This window comes from Athene noctua, chromosome 12 (assembly GCF_965140245.1).
Source record: "Athene noctua chromosome 12, bAthNoc1.hap1.1, whole genome shotgun sequence".
NCBI lineage: Eukaryota > Metazoa > Chordata > Aves > Strigiformes > Strigidae > Athene > Athene noctua.
In genome coordinates, this window is record NC_134048.1 from 13,224,614 (window position 1) to 13,239,081 (window position 14,468).

General features: G+C 44.9%; 1 protein-coding gene across 2 annotated transcripts; it reads left to right on the forward strand.

Annotated features, from left to right (window-relative positions):
• The first annotated feature begins 731 nt into the window (after positions 1–731).
• BNIP1 (BCL2 interacting protein 1) lies at positions 732–5,916 on the forward strand. 2 transcript variants are annotated; one of them, XM_074916257.1, is made up of 6 exons: positions 732–834; positions 963–1,055; positions 1,297–1,388; positions 1,855–1,956; positions 2,688–2,806; positions 4,876–5,916. In XM_074916257.1, exons 1-6 carry the CDS (start codon positions 751–753, stop codon positions 5,070–5,072), a joined length of 687 nt encoding a protein of 228 aa, XP_074772358.1. In that variant the 5' UTR covers positions 732–750; the 3' UTR covers positions 5,073–5,916. The 2 variants fall into 2 exon arrangements, with proteins under 2 accessions (XP_074772358.1, XP_074772359.1); XM_074916258.1 differs by lacking the exon at positions 1,855–1,956.
• The last annotated feature ends 8,552 nt before the right edge of the window (positions 5,917–14,468 follow it).

Genomic DNA, 14,468 nt, shown 5'->3' on the forward strand with positions numbered 1-14,468 from the left:
GGGTCAGCATGGTGGGACCATCCGGACGACCTGGACTGCAGCCCAGCAGGTCCTTGACTGGTTTCTGCAGTGGCCATGGAAGTGGTCTCCATCTTCAACACCTGCTAGCTTAGTCCAGAGCTGGTCTGTCACACATCACGGTCTGAGAGCTGGCGGGGAAGATACGGCACCAGGGGAGGAGTTAGTGGAAAAAGCAAAAGGGCCGTTGCATCGCCTCCCCTTTCCTCCTTTCAGGGGTACAGAAGGTGCCTCGTGTTCCCCGGCTTCCTCGCACGGACACGGGCCATCCTCCCTGCTGCTGAGGGTCAGGGACCTCGCCTCTCCAGGCCTGTCTCCCCAGAAACCGTGGGAGGTCTGCCGGGTATAAAACCGTGCAGGTTCCGAGCCCGTGCAGCCCCGGTGCTTCTCCCGGGTGGTGTGGCAGGGGCTGCTTTCGGCCTTTGCCAGCTCGCGAGGGACCCACCTCAGCCGACAAACCGCCTCTGTGCTTCCACCCGCGGCACCAAGGGGCGTTCGCCTACCCGAAGAACGGAACCATTCTGTAATACCGGCGGCACTCGGGACACACGCCGCGCGTTGTTCCGCGCGGATCGGCCGCCTGCCGCTCGCCCTGGCGCGGCGGTTCGGCGCCCGCGGACCCTCGCAGCGGGCGGGAGAAGGCCCGGGCCGGCGGCCGCCGCCTCAGCGCTGCCCGGGACCCGCAGGGGGCGCCCGCGGGCCGGCGGCGGGGCTCGGCCTCCCCCTCCCAAGATGGCGGCGGGTGCCTGCGTGCCGGTGCGCGTCTGTCACCAGGAGATCGTCAAGTTCGACCTGGAGATCAAGGCGGCCGTGCAGGTACCGCCGCCCGCCCCCGCGGCGGGTCCCCCCTGAGCAGGCTGCGGGGCGGCCGCCGCCTTGCGCGGGGAGCCCCGGTAGGGCCGTGCCCGCCTCGGGCCGCGCTGACCGGGCCGTTGTCTTCCCAGGACATCCGGGACTGCCCGGGGCCGCTCAGCGCCCTCACGGAGCTCAACGCCGCCGTGAAGGAGAAGTTCCGCCACCTCCGCGGCCGCATTCAGGTGAGACTCGCGGGCCGGGGCCGCTCCGGTGACCCGCCTTCGCTCCAGGCCCGCGGCCTGGCCTCGGGCTGCCGGGCGGCGGCCGGCCTGAGGTGAGGGTGGTGGGAAGTCCTGGCTGTGGGGTGTTAATTTATCGGATCAATCTGCTGTTAACTCACCCCCCTGCCTGGGGTTGGGGTGTGCGAGTTGCAGGTGGAGCAGTTGTTGGATCAGATTTTTGTGTTTCTGCTTTCTGCCAAAGGAGCTCGAACAGATGGCGAAGGAGCAAGATAAAGAGTCAGAGAAACAAGCCTTACTGCGGGAAGTGGAAAACCATATGAAACAAATGCTCAGGTGGGTCGGGCAGCTGGTGCTGTTCACACGTCCCCTGTAACCAGAGATAATCTGACTTCTGTACAGCGTCTTTCGGATCCTGTTTTGCAAATACAGTTGCCGACATGATGCCGTTTTGCCCAAGACCAAGAGAGGATGGAAAGGGCAAGACTCCTTTCTCCTTTTCTCTGTCATGTCCTGGGTCCCTAACCATGGTCTGTCCCTCTGAGTGGTTGAGCATGTAAGTAGATGACTTGAGAGACTGTCATTTGACAGCTGGTACAGTTTTCTTCTTCCCTTGCTCCATAAACAGTACACTTAGGAGAAGAAGTGACAGGACGATATATCGTTATTCTGCGGTGTAATATAGAGAAAGGCCATGCACGTATCTGGGGTGCTCAGCTACAGTGGTGTTTGAATTGTGAAAATTGTTTTTGCTTGCAAGGTGTTACCATCGTGTTACAACATTGTACCCTTGTGATTTCAGCAATCAAGCAGCTTGGAGAAAGGCAAATCTAGCTTGCAAAATTGCTATCGACAACTCTGAGAAGGATCAACTGCTGCAGGGAAGAGACTCCTTAAGGCAAAGGTATTAGATTACAATCTAAGATTTAAACAGTGTATGCCATATTCACTAGTTTTAATTTTATATATAATTTTTATAAGTTATTTAATTGTATCTGGAATACAGCTTTTCTTTTATGAGTGCATTTACCTTTTGCGGAGTTTTAAACTGTTAAAGACTGTGATAATTTCACTTAATTTCATGCGTGGCATGTCTTAAGTGGAAAAGGGCATAAGTTAGCCTTCATATTTTTCTGACCATTTTTTACGTTAATCCCAGTCAGGATTATAAACAAGTAATGGATCATTATACAAGCTGGTTTTATGTGCAGAATGGGATGTGAGCTTATATAATTTCTGTATTGAAAAGTTGTATCTAAATATTAAATTTGTATTTAGTATCATGAAGTGACAAATGGGATACCCAGGATAATAAAGTGGTGGTTTGTATCAGCACTTCCACACCAGCTCATGAAGTTGTACAGTCATGGATGAGTAAGTGGTGAAATGTGGGCCCCTGTGAGATTCTGAGCTACTAGCAGTTTTGTCTCATGACTTTAATACTCTATGATTTGCTTTTTGATTGTTTAGTGAAGATAATCTGTATTTTTTATGCAGTAAAAACTAGTTGTGTCTTTTGTACACTGGCAGAGGTGTTTGGTGCCAAGCTCAGTTCTGATCCCTGGCAGCAGCATTTTCCCCACTGTACCCAAAGGCATAATTTTATCCTTTCCTGCTTTACTTTTTCCCTTTCAGGAAGACTACAAAAGAAAGTCTGGCAGAGAGTGCAAGTAACATCACAGAGAGTCTGATGGGCATTAGCAGGATGATGTCACAGCAAGTCCAGCAGAGCGAGGAGACTGTGCAAACCCTAGGTACAGATGTTATTTGGGTGTTTGGGTATGGATTGGATTATTGAAGCAACTTTTGCCAGTTAAGTTAGGATAGGAAGAGGCAAACTGATGTGATGTGGAGCACAGTGGAATTGCTGTAGGAAAACCCACTACGATGATAATTAAAGAACTGTCCGGCAGAACTCCTCTAACAGTTGGACATAAACAGAAAATAATATACATTGCATGGAGCTGTTTGTTGAAGTTTCTGTCTCATGATTACAAAAAGGAAAAGGGGCAAGATAAGGAGCTTTTGCTTTAGTTTCACGTAAAAGCAATTGTAAAAGCAATGTAAGTTCACATGGTGCTAAGAGCATGTTTGGTGTTACTGTCCTAGCATGCATTTGGTGATAGCAGAGCAAATAAAAGCGTAGGAACAAGTCCATACACAGAGGAAACTTAGTATGGCCGGAAGACTGTTTTCACCCAGTCTCCAGCTGGGATGACTAAGAGACAAGGAGATCAAGTGACTTGAACCCGAGGTCACTTGCTCTGTCAGCAGTGCATCAGGGACTGTGAAACCAAGATTTCACCCAGTTCTTTGGCTTCGACTCCTAAGACAATAAATCAAGTGACCTGTCAGAACAGATGATTCATGAAGCATTTAGAAGTTGGATCTGTGTTGCCTGGGCCTCTTACTAGCTGTGCTTTTGCGCAGAAGAGAGAACAGTTTAAAGACAAGGATAAATAACACAACTTTTGCCCTCCTTGTTTTCTGCCTCTGTCTGAACATGGCAGCTGGGCACAGTTTGCTCAGCAAAAGTAGCATGTTTCTTCTCCCATTAAAAAGACAGTTTGGCAGTCACTTTTTCACTCTATTTCTGACTGAACAGCTCTTGGAGTTCATCACGGGAAAAACTATCAAAGGTCATTAACAAAACCCAGCTGCAAATTCCAAATCAGTAGTTAGAATTTCCTTTTTTCTGAGCAAGTCCTTTCCTACTGTGCAGTGAATATATGTGGCTGTGAAGCAGGAAAGCTCTGCTTTGCCATTAATGATGCGAAACAGTTTTTCTCTTTTTACTTGGATCAAAATGCCTCTTTAAGATGGGGCATAATGATTTGCAAAATATAACAGACGTATTTCTATTATTCTTGGTTTTCTGAACCAGACGACATGCTTGGAGTTTGACCTTTCTTTAATCGATCAGTTCAGTATAGGATGTTATACCAGCATTCACTGTCGTACAGGGTATGTGTTCTGTAATATAAGAAAAGGGGGACGCCTGAGCTTTTGCTTTCATTTAGCAATTTGAAAGGAGGAAGACTGAGGAGTTTGGGGTGTTTGCTTGTTTGTTTTCTTACAGGGAAAGAGAAGTTGAAAGGGACCAGTGTTCGATCTTGCTGTTTTGGCGTATTCTCAAATTCTGTCTTCAGTTGAGATCAGTCAACACACTTTTCCTCTAGTTGATTTTCTCTTTTATTAGAAAAAAAAAAAAAAGTTTGTCAGAAATTACTGTTAAAAATTATTTAAATTGTTTGAGCTGAATAATTAAGGATCTCTTACTGCTGCAAGCTGCTTTTTTACTTTCTGCAACCCCATCTGAATCATACGGATTTACTGCTCTGGCTTGGGGGAACAGTTTCCATTGTGCAATTCATATTTTCAAATATTGACCTGTCCTGTTGCTGCTAGAACCGATGCTGATAGTGATGGTGATTTCTCTCTCTTAAACTGGTGGTTCTAGCACCATTCTTATTTCACTCTGCTTCCAGCAAGCTCTCAGGTAGCATTGACTTGGTTCATAAAAAATGTGAACTTGATTTGATCTGATAACCTAAAAATTAAAAATTCAGGAACAGAATGCAGGGGCCTTTAAGCCATTCAGTACTCTTACTTTGCTTTGCATTTTTCCTTAGCACATCAGGATTACTGAGTTGTGAAAGCTTCTGCAAGAACAGAGTCTGCATTTGTCTTGCCCATAAATCAGTCTGACCCACAAGGATCTCACAAGCACTTTCTGTATTGCCAAATATGACATGCTTTTATCCTTTGTCATGTGTTTTTGAAGCACAATCAGCTGATTTTTTTTTTTCCCCCTTAATTTCAGCCAATTCTTCACGAACCATTCTGGAAGCAAATGAAGAATTTAAGTCCATGTCTGGGACAATTCAGCTGGGGCGAAAGCTAATAACAAAGTACAATCGCAGGGAGCTGACGGACAAAATGCTCATCTTTCTTGCTCTTGCCTTATTTCTGGCCACAGTGCTCTATATTTTGAAAAAAAGACTCTTTCCATTTTTGTAAAATTTCAAAACTAAACTGAACTATTGCAAAAGATCAAAAAGAGATGACATAATAATGGTAGGGCTTTTAAATAAAACAATAAAGGGATATTGCAATAGCTGAAAGAGTGTTAGAGCAGGCATGACTTTATACTGTCCCTGTGGAGCGTGTGACCTGCCTAAGAAGAGCTCAAACGAGCACAAGTCGGGAAGAAGCAGGTAGATCAAGGCGTGGAAAGGAGAAACACCAATTTGCCTGTAGGTTTGGGGAACCAGAAAAACACTTGAAGAGCTAGGCACTCAAAGATGCCAGTCTTAACTTTCAACCTCTCTTCGTTTTGCCTTGAAATTAACTTTTGTCCTTGGGTTGGACTGGAAGCTGCTTTGACTCTGTAAGGTGCTGGGAGTAAGACGAAGGATGGAAGAGAGAAACTCACGTACGTTCCGTTAATAAACTATTTATTGTATCTGTGTAAACTGAGTTGTGTTTAAAAATGAAGTCTAATGGATTGAAAGAGCCTGAATAATTTCCAGTGTGAAAATTCTGTTTAATACTTAATACTCTGCTTAAACCAATGCAAACACGCTGTTGCAGTGGTTGCGTATGGATTGTTTTTTCTGGGAGCATAGCACACGTGTGGTCTGGCTCTGTTCCTCTGGCCTTCAGAGTGCTCTGACCAAAGCAAAAATGGGAGCCCCGTTTGTTACTGTTAATTTGCACCATATATTTGAGAATTACATTGCCAGTCTGTTGATTCTTTATAAAATGCCACTTTATATTTGCGAAATACTGTCAAGTTGTATGTTTGAAAGTTTTTCTCTTGCTCGTATAGTTGATCTTTTCTCAGTAAAATCTTTTACAATGATTACCTTCCCTATCTCTTGCATGTTAGTAATGGAAGTTGATTTGCTTTCGCAGCATAAATACAACCAGCCATACTCCATGTCATACCTTGAAGTGCCAAAAACTGCGCTGCAATGTTCTTAAAACTGATGTTACCTTCCCCTTTGGAAATTGTTTCATTGCTTCTTCAGAGCTGGCTTGTAAAGTTGACATTCTGTTTAGGAAATTCACACAGAACAGTTAAATACTGCCTTAATTTAAATAGTTATAAAAGGCAGTGCTACATATATCCTAAGAAACAGGGTGTCAAGCAAGTTGCAGCGTATGTTTATATGAGAGTTGAGGCTAGGTTGCCTTTGAGGTTAGTTTTCAATAGTATGTTTAGAGCTGACCAGTCGATTATCTGGTGCCTACTGTTTAGTGAATGAATCTTGCAATGACAGCTCACCCTTTTGCTGGCAGCTGCTGCAAGCTTGGTTAAATCTGGAAGTGGCAGCAGGTTATAGTGATCCAAACCGAAGTGCGGGACAGTTGAATTGGTGATTGTGTGGCTGTGTGCATAAACAAGAAAAGTTGGAATTTGCATTTGAGTTCAAACTCAAGGGCTCTGCCTGAAGAGTTGGTATCTGAGCCTGCCTTTCTCCCCGGGGGAGTAGCTTTGGAAAGCCCTGCACTAGGCTCGGTACCTCCCGCAGAGGGCACCCCTGCCTGGAGGCGAGAGCCTTTTCTTGCCCTGGAAGCAATACGTGGACTGGACAGAATGGATGTGGCTTTTTCCATATCATTTACTCATCATATTTCAGTGCAGCTTTCCTAACAGCCTCTCCTGAGATACAGAATTACACAAAGGTTGAAATAAATTGACAATGTGCATGTTGTGGGTTTGAATAAGAGAAATTACGCAGCTTAAAGATACATTGTACAAAGCCTGTGCATATGTGCTTTTTAATAATAATAAAAGCCTTGCTTTGGAAGAAGTCTTCTGGTGAGCAGGCTGCTAACCAAGGAGAGCGCTGTGTAATCTGCAAGTTGGGGCTGCGGTGGAGCGGGTTTCATCCAGACGGCTGATGCTGGCTGTTGCATTTCACATGCATCACCTCTAGCCTCAGGCTCCTGCCCTCTCTGGAGCCTGCTCCTCCCTGTAACCTTCTGCACAGGCGTGTACAAACACAGGGGGTGATAAAAGTGTGTCCACCTGTCTCCCAGTCTTGGAAAGTAGGGCTTTAAATACAAGTAATACTTAAGACATGAAGTGTATTTAGGTTATAAATACATTTCAAATTAACTGCTAAGCAGCAGTTCCTATTTTCCGAATCAGCAGTGCAGTGCCTTTTTATGCAACTTCAGAGCAGTCAATAAAATTCTCGTTTTATGGACTATTTACAGCTCCTAGGCCAGATGTAGCAGTACGCCTTTATTTTTTTCAACCAGCTTGAAAACACTCTCGTCTTTCTGAAACACAGTACCTGCAGGTGGTCAGACACCAGCTGCCTCAGTATTTCCTCCTTCATCTGGATGCAATATAAAAATAGGTTGTTGCTAATCTCTCAGATACTGGGATGCTAAGCAGAGGAGAGAGCTCTGCTGTGAGCAGTAATGCAGCGCGACTGTCTGCAGGAAGTTTCACTGGGTTTATCTTTTCAACATGCTCCTGTCAGAACATAGATCAGCCTTAAAAAAGGCAGCAGCTTTCTCACAGTGCTGAGAATTTCAGTGAAGTTTTTTTTTAAAGCGTTGATCTTTTTGGATGAGGATTGTAAAGTAGCAGTTTGGAAGAAAATAAAAGGCCTGTTGCTGAATGTCTTGGTTTTTGCTCTGTTCTCATCTTGTTACTGAAAATTTCATTTTCAGACCTTGACCTGCTGGAACACTAAAGGCAAAAACTAACTTTTAAGGACCTTGCTTATGACATTTGCTTTCTGTTGTATCTGGATTTCATTTTAAAAATCATGTAGTCCTTTTGTAAACATATGTACCTGCTCTGTATAAACTGTCAATTTACAGTCCTTAGAGACAAGGGAAATAAGTGAAAAAAGATCAAGGACGACTGGACCTTTTGGGAGAGAGGAAGAGTAGAAATCCTCCCCAGGACACAACTGGTCGATCTGCAGCACCTGGTGCTTGAACCATGCCTTTCCATAGGCAGCCAGAAAGCATCCAGGCTGCTGATGTGCCTATGGAGACAGCGAGATAAATGTTATTTCCTCTTTGGAGCAAGAAGGGTGATTTGGTGAAGCACCATCTCTAACGCGTGGGGCCAGTCACCCCAAGTGGTGCTGCAGCAGGCACCCTGGCTCGGTGGTTGGGTGCTGGGGCAGAGCCGGAGCTGGTGGCAGGTGCCCTGGGTCCCTTCTAGGCACGGAGGGATGCCTCAATCAGCACATACTGCCTACAGCTGGGGGCAGCCGAGCGGGTGTGCTCAAACGCTATCCCTCCAGGCTGCAGCAGGGTATCTGGCTTGCTCCTCACCTACGGACCTTGTTCCTGCCATGAAGGTAGGTCTCTAGATCTGTTCTTTTGAATAAGTGAGCAGGACTGGTACCCTGGGAAGAGGAGGCGGCTGTGCCTGGCTGTTTGTTGTCTGATACTCACAATGTTTATCCAGGGAGTGTGAAAAGTTGGGCCTGTGCAGTTCTGTGTCTACAGAGGGATTTGCATTTGCATCTTCTGCCTTTTGGGCCACCTCTGAATATGAAGATGGGGTTTGAATCACACAGGATGGTGTGTCTCAGGGTCTTGCTTTTGCTGCATGCCTGAGCTTCTGTTGTGAAGGGTAAAAACTGGCATCACACCAACTTATTTGAAAGGGAGTAGTCTTTTCTTAGGTGCTTAACACCTCCAGTTTGCCCCGGCAAGTGCAGCAGACGAATCAGGAATGGTGAGAAGAGGATGGCCTCTGTTCCCTCTGCACTTTTGGGCTTGGGCGTGACTTGGGGACCAAGGGTTGGAGCCCTCCTGAGGCCAGAAGCTCCAGGACTGCAGACAGCGTCTGGGGAGCCTCAAGGAGCAAGAAAGCAAGCTATGGAGGAGGGTTCATACACAAGCGAAAGCAACCAGGAGTGCTCCTGTTGCTACCTGGACCATTCCTCCCTCTCCCCCAGGCAGCAGGTATCAGATGTGGTCACTACAAGCTGATAGTGGGATTCACTGTTGCAAAACAGTTGTAGTGAAAATCTTTTTCCCTTGAAAAGTAACACTCCTTTAAAACAAGGAGCAAGGAACTACTGTGAGCTTAAAAAGGGCCTGAAATGTCCTTGCCTTGTAGTTCGGGGGCTGAGACAGGCAGCTGGTAGCAATCAAGCAGCTGTGAGTTAATGAACTCCTGCTCATCAGCTGAGTGGTGGTTAACTACCTGTGTCCTGCCGGCAAAGGGGGCTGAAGCCATTTAGAGGATGGATGTTTTGCTCTGCAGCTGGAGCCACTTGGGGAGGAGAAGGGGGTAGTTCTGTTGCCTTGGTGGATTTAGAGGCTTAGTGTGCTGGTCTGTGAGAGTCCATGTCAGGTTCTGGCTATGGAGTCCACCCAGCTGAGATCAGTTTGCTTCTTCTGAACACCTGTAGAAAAGGGGACAATGTCTGGAAGTTGACCCTTGGTGTGTCAGGAGCCCGACAGTGCTGTCAGATATTTATCTGTGTTACCAACATGTGGTTAGCTGGTTTTGGATGTAGATGTGATCCCAGTCTCCATTCCTACATAGCCACAGTGGAAAGGCCGTGGGCAGGAGCAGGTGCCTGCTGGGTATCTCTGTTACTGTAGCTGGGGTCATGGGCATCTCCCCAGTACGTCCCTGAAGTGTGCAGCATCCACTTCCTAAGTATTTAGTTAAATGTATGTTTTCAAGGAAAGTCACCTTTTAGCAATTGCAACAACAAATGGATCCGAGGGAAAGAACTGGGAATAGTTTTAACATATGGCATAGCTGTGCTGAAAAGACTGATTTGATATGACTTGTAATTATTATGGGTTATAGTGTCAGCAAATACAGAAATATTATGGGATAACTGTGGGAAAATAAATTGAATGTAGTATTTTTTTCCCCCTCTTATAAGAATTGAGGGAAAATTAAGTCTGTATTTGAAGTTCTGCTTTTGAAATGCTTTCCACATAACTGGCTTTACCAAAATGGAAGGGTGAATTCATAGCTTGGAAGTTTCTAAAAATGTCTCTGCCAAATGTGCACGGCTGCTATCACATGCCAAGTGGTCCAAAGCAAGCCAGGCAAGTCGGGCTGGAATCTTTGGGGACTGAGAATATCCAGGGAGCATGTGCATACTTGTCTGCAAATATGTGGAGCTCATCTTTGGAAATGGGGTTGGAAATCAGCTTACCATTGCTTCGCCTCCCTATTTGTAATGGTGTGATTCCACCAGAAGAGAAATCTTAAGCAAATATTTTAGCAAGATGTGGTGTCTTTGTGATTATGTGTTGCTGCAAAGTGCACCAAGCCCTTCATGTAATTGGTGCTTGAGTGCTTGCCGCATTTCTGTCCCTTAAAGGTGAGATAAGTGTTCTCCAAATAGGCAGCAGGTGCACTGTGCCACAACCAAATGCACTCAGTGCTGCCAGAGCAGAGCAGCAGCCATGCTATGGGCCAGTCTTGATGCTCTGCAGTATAAACGCCAAGTATCCCACTGAATTTTTTCTAGTTGCTACAAGAGCAATGCAATTCTTTCTCTGAGGACAGTTGGTGAGAACAGGAACCTCTGAACCTCCTCGTTCAGTTTGTGTCCATGGCTTCTGGTCCTGTCACTGGGCACCACTGGAAGGAACCTGGCTCCCTCCTCTGTGCTCCCTCCCCTCAGGTATTTATATAGATGGATAAGATCTCCTTTCTCTTCTCTGGGCTGAACAGCACCAGCTCTCTTAGCCCCCATTCAGTACTTATTTGTACTTTTACATTAGTTGAGAAATAATTTCAGCTTAAAAGAAGTGGAAAGAGCTTGTATTCCTACTTTAAATTTTAGTACAACATTTGGTTCTATCTACTGATGCAGCAGTTGATGATATCATTGAATATTTCTCAATCATGTACATCTTAATATATGCCTGTTAGGGAATAATGGGACCAGCTGCTGATGATGTAATCTTTCCAGGGTTTGATGGCTGCAGGATTTGTCGTTTATCTATAAAGAAATAAGGTTAATTGAACCTAAAATGTTCACAGGTAGAGAAGTCAGACCTCATCTCCCTCTGCTGCATACTGTATTGCTCAAAGATTGGTAGGAAAAAATAATTTCAATCCTGGTGCCTCCTGAAAACAAATCTCAAATCACACCATTTAAATTCACATTGTGTAGGTAGTATAACTAGCTAGTGGTATCTGGAGCAGTATCCTCTTTGTCTTTCCAGTTGCCCAGTGTACTGTGAATGTCCATGCTTGCATCAAATATTTGCTGAATAAACACTTCCCAAGCTGCCAGCCAGCGGGAATGACCCATTTCCTGAAGACTGGTGTTCTGGTTGCAGGTTGTGCTGGGATCTTTGACGCATGGACTAGTTGCAACTTGGGAGTCACATAACCAATTATTACCCTGTCTGCTATCTCTGCATCTGTCCCATTGTGCTGTCGAGTTTTCGGCTGTATAAAATGCATCCAGGGGCTTTTGCATCATCCTGCCACTATCTAAAGCTGTTTGTGGACTGGCTTAATGCAGGTGTCTGTCCCTGCAGCTGACTGTCGACTTGTTCAGGCTGAGACTGTTGTACTGAATAAACTAAACTTTATTATTTTCTGCTTGCTTACATAAAATGGTACAAACAGGGTCTGAGCTGCTCTGTGTAACAAGGCAAATGACAGTCCCACTGAGCTGAGGTTTTAGTTTTCTCACAGGAACATGCCATGGAAGAGTTTTGTGTCAATTTTGTCAGGTGATGCATCAAGAGAGATGCTCTGGATGTGCCGTTGCACTGTAACTGTGCCTTAAAAATCTGATCTTCCATATAAAGCTACAGTCTGAGGAAGGGACTGGGAATCTTTACTGACTTAATTGGACCTGACCTTTCACGAGCTGTACACTGAGATCTCCACTCACGTTAGCAGAGACACAGCATGTGTGGTTAATATTTAAGTCCTTTACTGTCTGTAATTATTTACACTTCTGCAAAGTCACTGGAAAATGTTACCTAGTTGTGTCTGTATGTCTCCATATAAATGCACTTGGTTAAGGGCAGTGAAGCCAGCAGTGATTTCCCATGGTCAGGTCCCTCCTCTGTGCTATGGGCTGGGGCTGCATGTCCCACCAGCATGAGCAGTATGTGTGACTCCCAGCTTCTGCCACTATGTGATCATATATCAAATTCTACACAAGCAGATCTTCACAGTAGCGAACAAACATGTTAAATATGAACCCTACGAAATACTTAATAAAAAGAGCAGTTCTTAATTTTATTTGCCTCTGGTTTGGGGTTTGCTTTTAATGTCATAATTTTAAGCCTATCATGTAAGTGTTGAGTGCCTAAATCATACCCTTGGAGCATTTGCAATTGCAATTTCTCTTTGCCTAGCTGCTTCCTCGCCCACTGGCTATTCTCACTTGGTGCATGTGAGCAGGAAGGGCCCAGCCTGGGCTTGTGTGCTGTTGAGGAAAATGACACAGTTCCAGCATGGTCCTTGGGTGCTGCTCTAAAGCGAGAGCAGTGGAAATCATGGTCGTGCATCTGCCTCAAAGTGATATCTTGGGTGCTAAAATGCTGGATGAATCATGAGGCTCGTGAAGCCATGCAAAGTCATTAAAAATAATTTGGTAGAAGTTGTGAGAAGCAAATCTGGTGAAGACAGATCTGTGACATCTCGCCATACCTTAGACCACCACAGTCTCTAGCTTCCAATTGGGCTTTCTTTTATTTTTAACCTCGCAATGTGAGACTGATCAGATGTTATCACTCCTGACCTTTGTCTCCTACTGCAACATCAGAGCTGACTCGCGTATCCCACTTATCTCCCGCTTTTAGAGGCTGCCAGGCGGGGTGGCGGGTTGTGCTGCAGCACCGCGGAGCGCTTTGCCCTGCATTTGGTGTCGGTGCCTGCATGAAAGGAAAATGCCACTCGGCTGCTCTGAGCCTGGCCTGGTGATAATGCTGCGTGTGTCCCTCTGGTCCCGCGATAAGCGCCCAAAGGGCAGGCAGGGAGAACGTCTCCTTGGGGATCAGCGCACACCAGGCCCTATAGATAGAACCACATATATATAGAACAACATGAAAGCTTTTTGCTTTCTTCTTTTCAACAGCATGATGGCTAAGTATCACATCCAGGGACGCTTTCGGACCTGACCCCTCCAGGGGTCTGGTCTCGTTGTATGCACAAGTTCTTTGGTTTGCATCGTCCCAACAGGAATGGAGATTTGAAACTGAACCCCACACGGGCTGAAAAGCGTTATTTCATAGTCCTGATAAACGCACAAAGACTGGGAAGGGTGGGCTGCTTTCCCTTTATCTTCAAAATGGACAGTGGGACAAAATTTTTCTGTTTAAGTTACTGGCTTTATGTAGATGTCACCCAACTACCAAACAGTTATTGCTGCTGCTGATGGGAGATAACTCTGTCAGTGGCATCTAGGTGCTGACATTATGGCTAGCTAGTCCAAAATTAAGATAAGATTTTTCTATATTAAGTCTATTGATCCAGTTGGCCTCCTGTCCTGTGTCTGATAATAGCTAATACTTGATGTTTCCAAGAGAAGCAATCCTTCCCCTGTTCTGTATATTGTTATATATTGTGTGTATATATATATATAAATGATCTATTATATGTATGTCAATGCTGTACATTTTGGAATAAGCCATGAAGAATTCCTTTCTGAGCTGTGTTCTTAGGAGCATTCTGCTTTTGCTTCTTTTCATTTGGATATAAAATTGCAAATGCTGCTAAAGATCATAATGTTATTCCCATTTGTTTAAATGTCAGAGATGATATTTGAAAATAGCTGAAGCAGAAATGCAAGTCACTTAATGCCAGCGACTCCCAGCTTTCACTGATGGGTTTGTGCCAGTAATCTCTCTGCTTATTCAAAACCAACCAACCAAAAAAAGGAGAGGAAAAAATAAAAAAAACCTCCAACATAATTCTCTTTATCTTCAGATTGGTTTAAAATAGTTTTGTCTTTGCACCAGCATCTTTGGTAATTGCAGACTTTGACCCAAACTTAGTTCCTGATCTTTCACAGACTTAATAGTAAATAAATTTGTAGACAATGGGTAATATTCATACTGAAAGACAGCATGTAGGAATGAACATTCTCATTACTGCAAGTTAATTAATTTCTATAAAGATGTGGATAAGTGGATGGATGTTTAGGTTTGAAGATTTCAACAAGAGCTTCTGATCTGATCATCTTGTCAAAAAGGCATTACATTACGTGTCTGTTAGAGGACTCCAGAAAAGATAGCGAGCTTTGGGAGAGAAAGTGACAGTTAGGAAAGCATAACACCTAGAACAACAAGCATTAAATATAGAATACTCCTCTCCAAAAGAAAACACTTTCTGTTCAGTGCTAAACTCTAGATGAAGACTTTGCTTCTACCTCTGCAAGAGGGGAGCGGCAGCAGAGCTATTTTTGTGGATTAAAGCCAAAAGAT

Bases quoted from the DNA above. Each gene is read 5' to 3' on its own strand.
- BNIP1 (XM_074916257.1), top strand. From the start codon at position 751: ATGGCGGCGGGTGCCTGCGTGCCGGTGCGCGTCTGTCACCAGGAGATC. The intron at 1,957-2,687 runs GTATTAGATTAC...TTTCCCTTTCAG, and splicing joins AGAGACTCCTTAAGGCAAAG to GAAGACTACAAAAGAAAGTC. The intron at 2,807-4,875 runs GTACAGATGTTA...CCTTAATTTCAG, and splicing joins GGAGACTGTGCAAACCCTAG to CCAATTCTTCACGAACCATT.